Source organism: Bufo bufo, chromosome 3 (assembly GCF_905171765.1).
Source record: "Bufo bufo chromosome 3, aBufBuf1.1, whole genome shotgun sequence".
Classification (NCBI taxonomy): Eukaryota; Metazoa; Chordata; class Amphibia; order Anura; family Bufonidae; genus Bufo; species Bufo bufo.
Window position 1 is genome coordinate 210,676,386 of NC_053391.1, and position 18,837 is coordinate 210,695,222.

At 40.1% G+C, this 18,837-nt stretch overlaps 1 protein-coding gene across 3 annotated transcripts in view; it reads right to left on the reverse strand.

Annotated features, from left to right (window-relative positions):
- The window catches only part of PHTF1 (putative homeodomain transcription factor 1), a 281,946-nt gene that overhangs the window by 117,096 nt on the left and 146,013 nt on the right, over positions 1 to 18,837 (reverse strand). For all 3 annotated transcript variants that reach the window (XM_040423902.1, XM_040423901.1, XM_040423900.1), the window contains 2 exons: positions 13,684 to 13,831; positions 8,255 to 8,425 (listed from right to left, as the gene is read on the reverse strand). In XM_040423902.1, coding sequence (XP_040279836.1) covers positions 8,255 to 8,425; positions 13,684 to 13,831 — 319 coding nt within the window. The remainder of the gene's footprint in view (positions 1 to 8,254; positions 8,426 to 13,683; positions 13,832 to 18,837) is intronic.

Sequence of the window (18,837 nt, forward strand, 5' to 3'; positions counted from 1 at the left end):
GTGACGTGCATTCCTCTTCAATTTAGGATAGCAAACATGTTGCATACAAATTCAACCTAAAAACGAATTAAATAATGGAATAGGTATATCACTTTGAAAAAACTATATAAAATATGTCCATATAAGATTACAAACCAAACTAGACCCATATGTGTATATATACACACATGGGACCACAAGGTCTTCATAAAGTATTTAATATTTTTACAAAGTATCTTTACACAATAAAGTTCATTCTCCTATGAATAGGATTCATTCATGCACATAAATATAAAATTGCATAAGGATAGAGGAAATCAGAAAAAACGCACAAACTGTGCGGTTGATATTTCCATACATTGCAGCTTCATTGCGTCTTTTCTTTCATTCAATTCTTATTTAATTTTATATAAATAACCGGTATATTAATGAACATATAATATTAATACATATTATTTAAGTTACATATAGTTTAAAAAACTTATATATTATATAAAAAAAGGGGCTTATTATATAAAAAAATTTTTTTAAAAAGTTAAAAGTTGTATATATTACTAACAATTACACATACTACTAAGAGTTGGACGGACAGGTGAGATTTATTTGATTCGACTGAAAGGAGATTTGTCGATTGAGGATCGAATGTCAAGGATTGAATCAAGACATATCTTTGACTTCAATACTCTATTACCGGCAGGATTAAATGCTGAAATCGAACTATATGGATTTCTATAGCTAGATATTAAGAGGGGAGGAGGTTCCTCACCGGGGGGAGATCCGTGAGTATTTTCTATCTGCGGGTCTTCCCCGGGTGATGAACTCCCTCCTCAATATCCTCAATCGACAAATCTCCTTTCAGTCGAATCAAATAAATCTCACCTGTCCGTCCAACTCTTAGTAGTATGTGTAATTGTTAGTAATATATACAACTTTTAACTTTTTAAAAAATTTTTTTAGATAATAAGCCCCTTTTTTTATATAATATATAAGTTTTTTAAACTATATGTAACTTAAATAATATGTATTAATATTATATGTTCATTAATATACCGGTTATTTATATAAAATTAAATAAGAATTGAATGAAAGAAAAGACGCAATGAAGCCGCAATGTATGGAAATATCAACCGCACAGTTTGTGCGTTTTTTCTGATTTCCTCTATCCTTATGCAATTTTATATTTATGTGCATGAATGAATCCTATTCATAGGAGAATGAACTTTATTGTGTAAAGATACTTTGTAAAAATATTAAATACTTTATGAAGACCTTGTGGTCCCATGTGTGTATATATACACATATGGGTCTAGTTTGGTTTGTAATCTTATATGGACATATTTTATATAGTTTTTTCAAAGTGATATACCTATTCCATTATTTAATTCGTTTTTAGATTGAATTTGTATGCAACATGTTTGCTATCCTAAATTGAAGAGGAATGCACGTCACTTCCTATTCAAAATTAAATGAATTAGCCCGCACCTGTTTGAGGGGTATAAAAGTTAGTAAATTCCATGGGTAAACTAGCCACTGAAGAAGGAGTCGTAGCCCACTCCGAAACGCGTATGGTAACTACCGCATGGAACACAGTATATTACCGGAGGATCGAAAGCGCTGAAAGAAAAGAAAAAAGTGAGGGATCGGTGAACCTTTATCTTTAAAAGTAAAGTCAAGCCGGGCATCTGTTTTCCTGGAGAGTCGTTTCTTTGGCAAAGCCCACTCCTGCGATATACATTCAAAACGCAGAAGGAGTATATTACCGACAGATCTCCAAGACAGCACCGCCGCCTATGATCACCGAGGATCCCGAAGTTACACCATCTCTACAAACCGCAGCCTGTAAAAAGTTCATCACACGTGGGACGCCACCAGTGATTTACTAAAAGCCGATATTACTTCAAACTGTGAGTAAAACAGCTTCGGCTTATCTTTACTAACAGACAGCGAGATTGGAGCGACAATATATACGCAACGACTATTAAGTCGCAACAATACAAGTGACTACCTAAAAAACCGCATTCAAAAACTTAAACAGTCATTCCCATCTCTATAACTATATTTTTTGGGACATTGAGTGTGGCAATTAGTTGGAAGGACACTACTGTACCAAAACGCAGAAAACCTATAGGAATTAATATTTATATATTTATATAGATATATGGTTTTTACTGCATGTATTTTATGTATGTGTATTTATTGGGTGTATATTGCTAAAATAAATATTATTATACTAATTGTCCGTGTGGAACCAGATATTGGTGTGCCCTACTATACTACTTCTGATGTAAATGATGCCTCGCACAAAAGAGCTCTCAGAAGACCTACGATTAAGAATTGTTGACTTGCATAAAGCTGGAAATGGTTATAAAAGTATCTCCAAAAGCCTTGCTGTTCATCAGTCCACGGTAAAACAAATTGTCTATAAATGGAGAAAGTTCAGCACTGCTGCTACTCTCACTAGGAGTGGCCATCCTGTAAAGACGACTGCAAGAGCACAGCGCAGACTGCTCAATGAGGTGAAGAAGAATCCTAGAGTGTCAGCTAAAGACTTACAAAAGTATCTGGCATATGCTAACATCCCTGTTAGCAAATCTACGATACGTAAAACACTAAACAAGAATGGATTTCATGGGAGGATACCACAGAGGAAGCAACTGCTGTCCAAAAAAAACATTGCTGCACGTTTAAAGTTTGCACACGAGCACCTGGATGTTCCACAGCAGTACTGGCAAAATATTCTGTGGACAGATGAAACCAAAGTTGAGTTGCTTGGAAGAAACACACAACACTATGTGTGGAGAAAAAGAGGCACAGCACACCAACATCAAAACCTCATCCCAACTGTGAAGTATCATGGTTTGGGGCTGCTTTGCTGTGTCAGGGCCTGGACGGTTTTCTATCATCGAAGGAAAAATGAATTCCCAAGTTTATCAAGACATTTTGCAGGAGAACTTAAGGCCATCTGTCCACCAGCTGAAGCTCAACAGAAGATGGGTGTTGCAACAGGACAACTACCCAAAGCATAGAAGTAAATCAACAACAGAATGGCTTAAACAGAAGAAAATACACTTTCTGGAGTGGCCCAGTCAGAGTCCTAACCTCAACCCGATTGAGATGCTGTGGCATGACCTCAAGAAAGCGATTGACACCAGACATCCCAAGAATATTGCTGAACTGAAACAGTTCTGTAAAGAGGAATGGTCAAGAATTACTCCTGACCGTTGTGCACATCTGAAGTTATTGCTGCCAAAGGAGGTTCAACCAGTTATTAAATCCAAGGGTTCACATACTTTTTCCACCTGCACTGTGAATGTTTACATGGTGTGTTCAATAAAAACATGGTAACATTTAATAATGTGTGTGTTATTAGTTTAAGCAGACTGTCATTGTCTATTGTTGTGACTTAGATGAAGATCAGATCACATTTTATGACCAATTTGTACAGTAAACCATATAATTCCAAAGGGTTCACATACTTTTTCTTGCAACTGTATGTTAGTTGGTAAATACACCCATTTGCATGATGTAATATGGAGCAGCAGTTTAATGTGCAATAGTAACAGCTAAAGGAAGGAAAAAGAGAACCAAAACAATTCAATCTACCGTAGGTACTAAAAAAATCAATGGTTCTATAAAATCTAAACGGATGAGGCCAATTTCACACAACAAGCTCTGGAACTTTAACCAAAGTCTCGCAATACTTCGGGCGATACGAATTTTGCCTACGTGCAGCCTATACATTTTAATGCTGTACGGAGACAGCATTTAAATCAAGATTTTTGAAAGAATCGACTTTGCTGGAGACCGGTCAGAATCCATGAACCAAACAGAAGTTGGCACACAGGCTGACAAGCATATTATAGCACTTTTGCAGGATACAGCAAGCTACTAAATCTATTGCTCAGGCAGAGAATGAGACAAACAGCAGAGCATATATAGGAGAAGCTGAAATAACCTACCAGCTGCACATAGGATCCAAGGAGGGTTTAACCCTAGCAGTATGTAGAATGAGATGAGGTTCAAGAAAGAAAAATCCCAAAGACACACACAGGACACTGGCACCTGAGCCCGCTGCTGGAGTGGTCGAACTGTGACAGATACAGGGTGAGTGAAGTGGACCCTGTGCCCTCCTGAAGTGGTTGGGCAGTGGTGGGCACAGACTGCCAATGCAACAACAGACATTTCAGGAGATGTAACATGTCCTTTTTAAGATAGAGAGGAGGGGGCTGTCCTCCAGCAGATCACAAGACAAATGTTCTAAAAAGGTGAGTTGTATATTGCGCTTTCACTTTAAATGCAGAAAAGTAACCTAATATGTGATTTATATGCTCGATCATCTTTGCTTATCATATAAAATATGGTGAAATATCACTACAGTCCAGAAAGCATCTTGCTCATTTCAATATTTGTTTGCACAGTAATTATAGAGCCATCATTATTTAAACAGAGGCATAAATTACTTGCACATTTCAATTTCCTAAGGGAAGAAACATTATTTTTTTTACGACATACCCGTTTGGTTCATCGGCTACTTAAAGGGTGATTGAACCTTCGTCACAAAGCAGATTGCACATGGAAGAGATTTTCACAGTGCACGCTATATTTGAGTAGTTAATGGAGGCATGTAGTTAATATTCTTTGCAATTCTGAATAACCAATGCTAATAGCTTGATAGTATCAGTTTTATCTTCTATAAAAGGGCGATCTACTGCATCTTAATGCATAGCTATGGGTTCTCTATGGCAACATACAATAAATACTACTGCATAAAAATTTGCTCATAATCGTTAAGGGTCCATTCACAACTTGGGTCCAGATCTGTTCCGCAATTTTGCGGAACGGGTGCGGACCCATAAATTTTTAATGGGGCTGGAACAGATGTGGACAGCACACTATGTGCTGTCCGCATTTCCGGATCTGCAATTCTGTTCCTGAAAAAAATAGAACATGTCCTATTCTTGTCCGCAAATGCGGAACGCACATTGCCGGTGTCCGTGTTTTGCAGAACCGTAATTTGCGGACCGCAAAACAGCTACGGACATGTGAATGGACCCTAATAGAGATTATGTTACCATTTCTTCCTACTTATGTAAGCCATAGAAAATCTTATTTGCAGTGGACATCAACCGGGGACATTTTGGGGGGTGTTTAAAACTGCAAACCATAAATTTAGCTTTATTAAAAGGGGGTTGTCTTACTTCTACAAGTGGCTTTTATCATGTAGAGAAAGTTAATACAAGTCACTTACTAATGTATTGTTATTATCCATATTGATTCCTTTGCTGGCTGGATTCATTTTCCCATTAAATCATATACTGCTTGTATCCATGGTTACGACCACCCTGCAATCCAGTGGGGGGAGGTCTTGCCCTGATCGGCTGACAGGCAGCCTACATGAGCCAATCGGTGCTACAGCAGACAAGGAGGTGTCCTCGTAGAACATCATTCTGTGCTGAGCTGTGAACGAAGGTGGATGGGTCTTACAGTGTCTACCAGAAAAACCATCTTAGGCAGTCAGGGAAGCTTGTATTCTACTGCCAGGGACACTGAAGAGAAAGGCTAGAATTTGAAAGAAGAATTGTGTGTGTAGAATAGGGACAGGCAGGGAAAGCTGAGGATGGCTAGCACAACTGCAGCTGCTGCAAACCTCAAGAGCAGCTACCTGCAAGGATGTTACTTTAATTTTTTCCCATTTTAACAGAAATCCTTTTTTTTTTGAGGGAGTGCAAAACTGTCCAATGTGTTTTCTACAATCGATGTAGCATTTAAAATACTAGTGCAAACTCCATGTCAGGGCATCTCACATAGTTAAAGTATTTTTTTAGTCTTTTATAAATTTAATATGGCTAAATCCCTTTATTCCTAGATATCCCCACAAGGTTCAAAATATTTTTAATGGGGGGGGGGGGAGTTGTTCAATTGAAATAAACCAGTATATAGCTGACTACACCAAAACACTGGGTAGTGCACCAAATTATCTGTGGGTGATTGCGTGATATTAAGCGTCAGGTATCATTAATTTCTGTTTATTTCTTTCTCCACACAGTTCAAAATTTTTGGGAGGGGTTGTTCAATATAATTAAACCAGTATAAAGATGATCAGTAGACCAATACACAGGGTATTGCACCATATTATCAGTGAGTGATAACATGATATTAAGCATAGGGCCTCAATCATCAATTTTCATTTATTTATTTCTCCACAAGGTTCCAAATTTTTTATTTGGGACTACAGTAGGCACGTGTGATGACAAGTCATCAAGTTAGTATACAGAGACCGGCAAGGGACAAGAGAAGTGTTTTCACAGGATCACCGTGAGAGGTAAGTATGGTGTGTTTTTTTAAAGTATATGATGAGCTCCATAGGGAAAGCAGCAATAAAATCCATACAATTTGGTGCAAACTGGTGTCGATTTCCCTGCAGATTGTTGAAGAATTGCTGTGGAAATGTTTCCAATATATTCCAATTTTTTCTGTAAGTAAATTTCTGTCACACTGGGTAATTTGCCTAACTAGCCATTTTTAAAGCTGTTTACATGCAGCATACAAGTATTTATACATATAATATATAGTCATTGCTTCTATTTTTTTCTCAGTCCTACTGATATCTCCTCTTATACTTCATCACAAAAAGGCAACAAAAGCCTTAATACTTAACCAAAAAATAAATATGAATGAATATTTGCTAGTGTAAAATTGCAGTCCGTATTATTTGCCCTATAAGACGCACCTGGCCATAAGATGCACCCAGACTTTAGAGGAGGAAAAAAATAAAAAATCATCAGATCTCCAATGTTAATCAATGTTCAGTTCAGACCCCCAATGTTTATCAGACCCCCAAACAGACCTCAGATCAGACCCCCAGTGTTAATCAGACCCCAGCTCAAACATCCAATCAGACCCTCAATGTTAATCAGACCTCAGATCAGGGGAAAAAAATTCAATAAAGCAAGCACAAGGAGTGATATATTCACCGATCCCCAGTCCTCAGTAGTATTAGTATTCGCCCCATAAGACCCATAAGGTTTCAGCTTTCACTCTTCACTCAATTTATTTTTATCTTCTCTTCTGAAATAATAGTTATTTAAAACTCTATATGCAGTGGCCTAAGGTATTTGGCACCGAGAAGAGTACTTTCTCTGGCACACCCCTTCAATGAAGTGAATGGGGCTCAGCTGCTATACGAAGCACAGCCGCTATCAAATGGATGCTACTCTGCTTGCTGTCGCTGCTTCAAACATATCACTTTGCCTTCCTGCGCCGCGTCATTGTGTTATCTAGCAAGACCCAGTGCAGGAGGTCCTGGTGATGTCACCGTGATCTCTTGCTTCATAAGCTTCAGGCCTACAAGTCTGAATGGTGGGGATAGGAGCCATAAGCTCCCTTGCCACCTAGTGAACTGCTGCCACCACACAATCTGGCCTCTAGCCTGGCACCCCCGTCGTAGCTTGCACCGGGGGCAGACCACCCTCCACTCATCCTCTTGGCATACCACTGCCTATATGTACTCCAAAACAGAAAAAAAAACTCATCCCACCAATTTCAAGGTCTCATATAGCTAAATCGAAGATGTTATGTGACTTTGGGAGCTTAGCAATTGAGAATGAATTAGTTAGTCCAACTTTATCCAAGAAATTACCTTGCAGTGGATGAATTTCCCTTTCTTGAAACTAACTATTCATTATAAATGATATCATACAATACTTTTATATGGGAAGCAAATAAATTCTAACCTTACATTATTAGTAAGTTTTTTTTTTAGCCCACACACATTTGCATGAGACATACTGAGTTTTAAAAATATGCTATATTTTTAGGGGACTTTTCTCAACTGTAGTCATCATTAATAATACTTAATTAATACATTGCGTCATAGTCTAGTGGCAATAGGTGGCCACAAACATTGTACTATTTATGTCCATGCTGGGTAATTGAGGCTCTGTATCAGGAAAATATCAAACTGATATAAAGATATAATGAGAAATTAAAGGAGTTATTGTTTGAAGACAACTATTGTTCATATGATCCTTAAGAGTAGTTTCTGTTCTGGAGAACTTGAGCTATCCTTGTATTACTTGGATCTCGATTCATCTAAATAGATGCTATGTAATACTACTGGCTGGTCATGGTTTTTAAAAATTATTGAGTCTGAATCATTACCTAATGTAATATTGGCAAAGGAAGACTCTGTGCTTGCATGGAAAAAAAATACAATTTAAGATGAGACAAAATGAGGTATCCTGAATTGTTTAGTTGAATGTGAAATAAAGTTAACCTGAGAACTATGATGGACACACGCGTTCCTGTTCCTCCTGGTCAATGTGCATCCATTATCACTTGATGCCCCATCTACGCTCCTCAGAGACGAGAAATCACTCCTTGCATTTGCATCTTCCTCGCTTGTCAAATCATCTGACATTCCTTTACTGTCCTGTCTCATTCCACACTAGAGAAACAAGATGAGATGTTAATAGATTGACTCATTACAAGGACGTAAGGCAGCACAAAGGTTTTGCCTGGCATCTCACAAATAAAAATACCTGTAAGTCAATGCAATAAAACATCAATTGTGGATAACTCAGGTGTTAGTTAATACATTCACTGAACAGAATGTAATAAATATCCAAAATCTCTGGTTATTTATGAATAGGGTTCTAAAGAAGAGATAATCCCTGTAGCCTGTGATTTCTGTGAATGCTGGAAATGAGGGAATAACTGGAATGAATAATGTATTATCTTGAACAGAATCAGATCATCTATGAGGATTTTATTTAAAGTTTCTATTATAAGCAGGGCTGTTTAATGCAGGTTGGATTTTTGAGGCTATAATAAAAATATATTATGATATTTAATTAAAATGTAAAATGTAGCTTTACCTTTGGATTTCTATCATATTAATATGGATACCTACACAATTATACACATTGGGGCAGATTTACTAACCCTGCAGAGCAGTCTTTAATATTGATTGGACCCTGGGCAAGAATTTACTTGGCCCCCCTGGATCCCGCCATCCCACACCCTAGCATGCAATCACGCCCCCCACCACAACACACACACACACAAAAAAAAAAAATCCACACACCTCGTAGAGTAGTAAACTTTAATAATGATGAGTGGCCACTAGAGATGTTCCTTGGCAGTAATGTAAATACTGCCTTTTTTTCTGAAAAGGCAGTGTTTACATTAAAAAGCTTGCAGAGACATGCTATAGACACCAGAACTACTCCGTTTAGCTGTTGTGGTTCTGGTGACTATAGTGTCCCTTATTATAGAGAAAAAAAAAAGAATCAGCACAAAAGTATCAAATAAAATGGCTGTATCATTATTCAAAAAATTAGAAAAGCACAACTTCTGACACAAATATATACTACCATATTTTGCACATTCCTTTTTTTTTTACAGTTTGCAGATAGTACTGTACTACTAACTCCTCAAACCACAGGGTAATACAGCGCCACATACCTCTTACATCCAGTGACGTCTCTTTGATGTAGATGTTCTCTTTCATCATTTTCTCTTTTCAGACCTTCAGACCAGACCACCATTTATCAGCCATTTCTCGTCTCTGCAGTTTGACAAACAAAGTCTTAATTTACTACTTTTCCATCATCCTCCTATCCTCTTGACAAATCATCCTACCACCCCCAATACTGTGCCGCTATGCCCCCAATACTATACTGAAGAAACAGATAAACCCCCTGATAATAGTAGTACCATGCAAATAGTGCCCATCAATAATTATTGGCACACAGTGCCCTAAAATAACTGCGCCCAGCAAATAGTGCCCCTGACACTAATAGTGTAAACATAACGTCCCCCAAAAATAATTGTGGTAAGCTGATACTGTGCCAAGGTGCCCCCACAGTAATAATGCTCCCAAAAGTCCCACCAATAGGAATAATTCTCTGCTAGAGCACACATGGTAGTAACAGTGCTCCTACAGTGCCCCCAACATGTTCCCACTGTGCCCCAGTAGTAATAATGCTCCCATAGTGCCCATACTTGTAATCATGTTCCCCATAGACTCCCAGTAGTAATAAAGACCATCATATGCCCCCCAGTAGTAATAATTCTCCTTATAATGTGCCAGTGAAAAAAATACCCCCTTTTAATGCCCACAGTTGAGCTAATGTCCCCATAGTGCCCCTATAATGTGCCAGTATAAAATACCCCTATATAGTTCCCCTAGTAAATGCCCCATAGTGCTCCTCTCCCCCTTCTTGCTACTGCCCCCTTTTAATGTACTAGTATAAAATGCCCCATATATAGTGCCCCAGTAGATGCCCTCAGTGTCCCCCATAATTTGCAAGTATAAAATACCCCTCCTTAGTGCCCCCCATAGAGGAGCCCATAGAACTCCTCTCTCCCCTTCCCCACAGTACCCACCATAATGTGCCCCAGTATAAAATACCCCTATACAGAGCCCCCCATATAAAATACCCCTTCTTTGTGGCCTCAGTAGAAGCCCCCATAGTGTTCCTCTCCCCCTTCCCCCATATAAAATACCCCTTATTTGTGGCCTCAGTAGATGCCCCCATAGTGCCCCAAATAATGTGCCAGTAAGAAGTGCCCCATACATTCCCCCATAGTGCCACCCAATAATGTGCCAGTAAAAGTGCCACCAATAATATGCCAGTAAGAAGTGCCCCCATAGATGCCCACACAGTGCCCCCAATAATGTGCCAGTAAGATGTGCCCCCATAGATGCCCCCAATAATGTGCAGTAACAAGTGCCCCCATAGATGCCCCCAATCATGTGCCATTAACAGGTGCCCCCATAAATGCCCCCAATCATGTGCCAGTAACAAGTACCACCATAGATGCCCCCCAATCATGTGCCAGTAACAGGTGCCCCCATAGATGCCCCCTAATCATGTGCCAATAACAAATGCCCCCATAAATGCCCCCCAATTATGTGCCAGTAACAAGTGCCCCCATAGATGCCCTCTAATCATGTGCCAGTAACATGTGCCGCCATAGATGCCCCCAATCATGTGCCAGTAACAAGTGCCCCCATAGATGCCCCCAATCATGTGCCAGTAACAAGTGCCCCCATAGATGCCCCCAATCATGTGCCAGTAACAGGTGTCCCCATAGATGCCCCCCAATCATGTGCCAGTAGTAGTACCATATAAAAAAAATAAACACTTATACTTACCTCCATCAGGCTGGCAGCGATGTGATGCAGGCCTCTTCTGGCTTGTGTGCCCTATACCCCTATACAGAGCCCCCCATATAAAATACCCCTTCTTTGTGGCCTCAGTAGAAGCCCCCATAGTGTTCCTCTCCCCCTTCTCTCATATAAAATACCCCTTATTTGTGGCCTCAGTAGATGCCCCCATAGTGCCCCAAATAATGTGCCAGTAAGAAGTGCCCCATACATTCCCCCATAGTGCCACCCAATAATGTGCCAGTAAAAAGTGCCACCAATAATATGCCAGTAAGAAGTGCCCCCATAGATGCCCCCACAGTGCCCCCAATAATGTGCCAGTAAGATGTGCCCCCATAGATGCCCCCCAATAATGTGCAGTAACAAGTGCCCCCATAGATGCCCCCAATCATGTGCCATTAACAGGTGCCCCCATAAATGCCCCCCAATCATGTGCCAGTAACAAGTGCCCCCATAGATGCCCCCTAATCATGTGCCAGTAACATGTGCCCCCATAGATGCCCCCAATCATGTGCCAGTAACAAGTGCCCCCATAGATGCCCCCAATCATGTGCCAGTAACAAGTGCCCCCATAGATGCCCCCAATCATGTGCCAGTAACAGGTGTCCCCATAGATGCCCCCCAATCATGTGCCAGTAGTAGTACCATATAAAAAAAAATAAACACTTATACTTACCTCCATCAGGCTGGCAGCGATGTGATGCAGGCCTCTTCTAGCTTGTGTGCCACGCTGTATGGTTTAGGCGGCGCAATGACGTCATCGTGCCGCCTGCATCGGCCTCTGATAGGCTGCAGGAACTAGGCCTGCAGCCTATCAGAAGAATGGGAAAGTGAGACGCCTCTCCCTCCCCTGCCGCAGCACTTCCATCTGTATCACTGTCCTGAGGACGGCGATACAGATGACTATGGAGATTAGCGCTTCCACAATGGAAGAGCTCATCTCCCTGTGCTCTGCCGCCGCCCCCCACATCACCAATGGCCAAGCGGGGCTCAAGAGGCAGCTGTCTTGGGCCCCCCAGGAGCAACTGGGCCCGAGGCAGCTGCCCCTTTTGCCCCACGTTAAAGACGGCCCTGTAACCCTGTCTAAAATGTAGACAGTGTAAGCTTAGACAAGCAGGCTAAACATAAACCAAATATATCACTGTGGCTCAGGCTGGATGATACATCATTTGGTGCATCTTTAAACAATTTTACACCAACTATTGGTTGGCTTTCATTTTACTAAAATTTTGTGCCAAAGTTTGGTGCAATTTTGGCCCATATTGTTGGATTTTAAGCCATGGCCCTCTGCCACTAAGCTATATCCTTTTGGTGAGCTAGGCATGGTGGATCATTCTTTTTTGCTGCATTTGATTCATAAATAATTCTAAAAAAATGTGCCAAATTTTGGCAATTTAAAGACAAACTTTAGAAACAATCACATTAGTAAATGTGGGCCACAGACTTTTCTAAAACTTTGGACAACCCTTTTTTGCATCCCTTAGGTTTTTGGAGGGACTTGCCATCTATATAACGTGTATGAAATGCTCGGTGGCCGTTCATTTAGCATGTCATGGACAGAAAGGATTGTGGCATGCCCGATCCTTCGTTCTCACAGAAGATAAGCTTCCACCTAAGGCCTTTGGTTGCACCTTTTTCCCCTTTCCCATTTGAAAACACATGCATGCTCAGCAAAACAGAATTAGCATTGTATGGTTGAATTGATTAAGAATAGCTGTTGGCCTGAATGAGCTTTCAGTCACAATCTATTCAAAGTGTGGACAGCTTTAACGGGCATCTGTCAGAAGATTTGTACCTACTATATGAAATTGGCCGACCTGTTACATGTGCGCTTGGCAGCTGAAGGCATCTGTGTTGGTCCCATGTTCATACGTTCCTGTATTGCTGAGAAAAATTAAGTTTCCATATATGTAATCGAGCCTCTAGGAGCAACTGAGGCTTTGCCATTACACCTAAAGACTCAGCTCTCTCTGCAACTGCCGCACCCTCTGCACTTTGATTGACGAGGCTAGGCAGGTGTGATCACGTTTACACTTCCTGGTCCTGTCAATCAAAGTGCAGAGGGTGCGGCAGTTGCAGAGAAAGCTGAGCCTCTAGGTGTAACTGCAACGCCCCCTTTGGTCATAGAGGCTCATTTACATTTATTAAAACATTATTTTTCTCAGCAATGAGGACACATATCAACATGGGACCAACACAGGTGCCTTCAGCTGCCAAGCGCACCTGTAACAGGTCAGCCAGTTTCATAAATACAAATCTGCACAAGTTTTCAGAAGATCTTTTTTCCTGCAAGCTGCTCACAATACCATTCAGATCTAGTATTTCAAAAGTATAGTTTTACCAAAGGTTATGTTTCACTTTAATATAGAGGAGGAACGTGTTTCTGGGACTCTAGGTTGTGGCTTCAGACAGTAGAGTTTGCCTGCTTCTTACCAAATGAATTTACCAGGCAGGGTGTTCTGTATAGGGAAAAAAGTACCAAACTCTCTATGGAGAATATGGATAATAAAAACATTACAGCTGGTACATACCTGCTTCTTCCCTTCATCTGATATATACTTGAATGCTAAGCAACTGGATTCTTGAATGCAGGAATCTGCTTCTCTCCATCCAGTAATCTCACTGTGCGGGTCACCGTAAGACGAGGAGGTTTTCTTGGGAAGAACTTTCCTATCAATACTAAGTGAAATACAGAATATATGAGGATTCTTTATTGGATTTAGTCAATAACCTGGAACCAAAAATGTTATGTAAAGTATAGCCTAAATAATATTTACCAAAATGTTTCTTCTATGGCAAGTTTTAGGTCATTTATGGCTATGTATTGAATGCACACTGTGATAATGCATTATGAAGATTTTTATTCCACCTTGCATTAGTACGTGGCTTATAAATACCTCTACCCTGTTATCATTATGGACAAATCGAGGGTTAATAATCTGAAAGAACCAATGAAAATTTAAAATTGTATTTATTTATTCAATGTTATGTTGCCACACATGATATGTGGCCCTAGGATCAAGTCTATATTGCCTACAGAGTAGCTATAGGTGGTGCAGAGGTAAGAGTCGCACCCAGGCCCTAAGGCTACTTTCACACCTGCGTTCGGTGCGGATCCATCTGGTGTCTGCACAGACACATCGTCACCGATAATGCAAACGCTTGTATCCGTTCATAACGGATCCGTTTGCATTATTCATTTTAAAAAAAGGATCCAAACGGATCCATCCCGACTTACATTGAAAGTCAATGGGGGACGGATCCGTTTTTCAATTGCACCATATTGTGTCAGTGAAAACGGATCCGTCCCCATTGACTTACATTGTAAGTCAGGATGGATCCGTTTGGCTCCGCATCGTCAGGCAGACACCAAAACGCTGCAAGCTGCGCTTTAGTGTCCGCCTCAAAAGCGGAACGGAGACCAAACGCAGCCAAACTGATGCATTCTGAACGGATCCTTATCCATTCAGAATGCATTGGGGCTGAACTGATCCGTTTTGGGCTGCTTGTGAGAGCCCTGAAACGGATCTCACAAGCGGACCCAGAAACGCCAGTGTGAAAGTAGCCTTAGACACCTCTGTGACATAAGACACCAGTATTCCATATGGCACATGGTATGTAGGAGCCATATTACAGATTTTACATTGGAGCCCAGGAGCTCCAGGTTACTCCTCTGACTGGCCCATGTAGAAAAACTGACATGTGAATTGCACCATTTCTTGAGTGCTGTGTCGGTCCAGAGGGCACATGAACGTAAAAGGTTTTCCTCTGAATTAAGCCTAAGGCCTCATGCACACGACAGTTGTTTTTCTCGGCCTCCGTTCCGTTTTTTTTTTGCGGATAGGATGGGGACCCATTTATTTCAATGGGTCAGCAAAAAAATGCTGATAGTTCATCCGTTTGTGTTCCGCGTCCGTTGTCCGTGTTTCCCTTCAACAAATAAAATAGTGCATGTCCTACTTTTTTTACATTTGCGGACAAGGATAGGCATTTATGGCATTTATTACAAGGGATCTGTGGAAAAAAACGGATCCTCCAAAAAAAAACGGATGCCACATCCGTTTTTTTTGCGGACGCACAATTTGTGGACGCAAAAAACAACTGTCGTGTGCATGAGGCCTAATAGGTAGGCAAAATCCGGAAGCCTTTCAGGTCCATGTAACTTACAGCTGCTGTCTTCAATTATTATTAAAACTCTCCATTTAAAATATCAGCAGAAACCTTCTACATTGCCCTTACTCTAGAATGCTGCAAAAATGCCCATTGCTTGTACTGGAAATTATTGTTGGGCTATTGCTGGTGAAAAAAGTTTTACTTGTTTTAACTGATACATTACATTTCTTTTATCTGAAAATATAGTATACTGTATAGCCATGGCTCCCAGCATCTTGGCTGTAATATGAGGCTGGACACAGACAGCAGAAAAGCCCTATGCAAGAAGAATATATGGGTCATTGTTTTCCACCTGCCACAAGGGGATGATGACAGGGGGGTGTTAGTCATAGACCACAAAGGTCACAGAACCGAAAAGTCCTCATGCAGCTAACAGCATATATCCAATAGCAATAAAACAACTGACCGCTAAGTGCAACATAAGCTCGATGCTGTTTACCGCATACACTTTAACCTCCTTGGGACTCAGCCCTATTTCACCTTAAGTACTTGGCCATTTTTTGCAAATCTGACCAGTGTCACTTTAAGTGGTGATAACTTTAAAACGCTTTGACTTATCCAGGCCATTCTGAGATTGTTTTTTCGTCACATATGTACTTCATGACACTGGTAAAATGACACTTTATAAAAAAATACCAAATTTACCAAGTTTCAATTTCTCTACTTCTATAATACATAGTAATACCTTCAAAAATAGTTATTACTTTACATTCCCCATATGTCTACTTCGTGTTTGGATCATTTTGGGAATGATATTTTATTTTTTGGGGATGTTACAAGGCTTAGAAGTTTAGAAGCAAATCTAGAAATTTTTCAGAAATTTTCAAAAACCCAACTTTTAGGAACCAGTTCAGGTCTAAAGTCATTTTGCGAGGCTTACATAATAGAAACCACCCAAAAATTCCCATTCTAGAAACTACACCCCTCAAGGTATTCAAAACTGATTTTTACAAACTTTGTTAACCCTTTAGGTGTTCCACAAGAATTAATAGAAAATAGAGATACAATTTCAAAATTTCACTTTTTTGGCAGATTTTCCATTTAAATATTTTTTTTTACTTTTACAAAGCAAGGGTTAACAGCCAAACCAAGCTCAATATTTATGGCCCTGATTCTGTAGTTTACAGAAACACCCCATATGTGGTTGTAAACTACTGTACGGGCACACGGCAGGGTGCAGAAGGAAAGGAATGCCATACGGTTTTTGGAAGGCAGATTTTTTTGACACCATGTCTCATTTGAAGCCCCCCTGATGCACCCCTGGAGTAGAAACTCCATAAAAGTGACCCCATTTTAGAAACTACCGGATAGGGTGGCAGTATTGTTGGTACTAGTCTAGGGTACATATGATTTTTGGTTGCACTATATTACACTTTTTGTAAAAGGAAAGGTAACAAGAAATAGCTGTTTTGGCACCGTTTTTATTTTTTGTTATTTACAACATTCATCTGACAGGTTAGATCATGTGGTATTTTTATAGACCAGGTTGTCATGGATGCGGCGATACCTAATATGTATACTTTTTTTTTTATTTATGTAAGTTTTACACAATGATTTCTTTTTTGAAACAAAAAAAAATCATGTTTTAGTGTTTCCATAGTCTGAGAGCCATAATTTTTTAAGTTTTTGGGCGATTATCTTGGGTAGGGTATGAGTTTTGCGGGATGAGAGGACGGTTTGATTGGCACTATATTGAGGTGCATGCGATGTTCGGTCCGCCCCCTATAAATCATCATTGAGCAGACTTTGACCCTGTACCTCACAGTCAGCAGACACATTCCAGCCAATCAGCATACCCTCCCTCCCAGACCCTCCCACCTCCTATCAAAAAGCAAGGACAGCATCCATCTTAGATTCATTCTGAAGCTGCAGTGTCACAAATTTGACTAAGTTGTAATCGCAATGCGATTAATACAGGTTATATTAATCGCATTGCGAATTCAATTCAGAGCTGGGTTCCTAATTGTTGTATTGCTAGGATATAACGAAGATTGAGAATATAGTTTTATATTCGTTATATTCGTCAATTCTAGCAATACAAGCATTAGGAACTTAGCTCTAAGTTGAATTCGCAATGCGATTAATGCAGGTTATATTAATCGCATTGCGAATTCAACTTGCCACACTCTGCGTCAACTATGTAATTTTCCATGGGAGCTTTGCCATGGATCCCCCTCCGGTATGCCACAGTCCAGGTGGGTTTTAAAATTCGCCTGTCTATTGAAGTCCTTGGCGGTTCGCCCGTTTGCGAACATTTGCGTAAATTTGCGTTCGCCGTTCGCAAACGGAAAATTTTATGTTCGCGACATCTCTACCCGGCATCCTCTATTGTACGCATTTTTTGCTGGGGATTGCCGTTGTCTGCGGACGAATTGCTCCCCCGGTTATAGACACGCTACAGTGTCTGGGTTTAGAGTATTTTCACCCGTTTAGGCCACTTTTTTCAGTGAGTTTTTTTTTTTTTTTATTACATTATGTCAACAAAAGGATATTGTTGCTGTTGTGATAGAACAATGTTCTATATCGTGTCTTTTGTAGAAGTCTCTACTGAGATGAACTGAAGAGCACTGCACATAGAAAGAAACCACAAATCTTGAATTTATGCAAATTACTCTGTGCAAATCAGAAGATTTATCTACTCTACCTAAGGCTTTGTTTAAACATAGACATTTTAATGTAAAACTCCAGTCAAATTCTGCCTTAAAGATGTCCTAATATTATAATCTCAGTGACATATGAAATACAGATTTAGGGCTCATGCACACGAACGTATTTTCCATTTACACTGGCATATTTTTTTGCCAGTGATGAGCGCCAATCAATGATATAGCATTCCGAATGGCACTCGTTTCTCCCCATTTACATGAAGCAATCATTAGTGCTACATGTTTCTGGTCAATCATTAAAACACATGCAGTTATTTAGTAGAAAACAGTAAAAAACTGTTTCACACAAGCGAGTCTATTGCGGGAATCACGCTCCGTGTGTGAGTGCGATCCTCCACTCTGGACTTGCAGGAGCGCACGGCATTATCATGATTTATAATGCTATGTGTCTCTGCATGGCCTATTTTCCACAGAATCATAGTGACATAAAGCTGTCAGTATGATCCTGTAGAAATAAGGTCAAGCAGAGACATGTAGCATTATAAATCACGATAATGCCGTGCGCTCCTGCAAGTCCAGAGCGGAGGATCGCACTCACACACGAAGCGTGATTCCCGCAATGGACTCGCTCGTGTGAAACAGCCCTAATAGTGGCTCACCCTCTCAGATATAAAAAGTATGGGTACTCTCTCTGCGGTGCACCCTCCGCTGTGTATATTCAAAAAGTACTAATAATAATTAAGGCGACAGGCACAAAATATCCCAGGGCTGCATAGATATATCACTCAGAGGTATATAAATATACACACATACGTAGTTTATTCCCCATAAAAACTGATTAAAAATATTGAACATGATTAATAACATAAAATATCTCACTAATATATCTATAGATGATAACCTTAG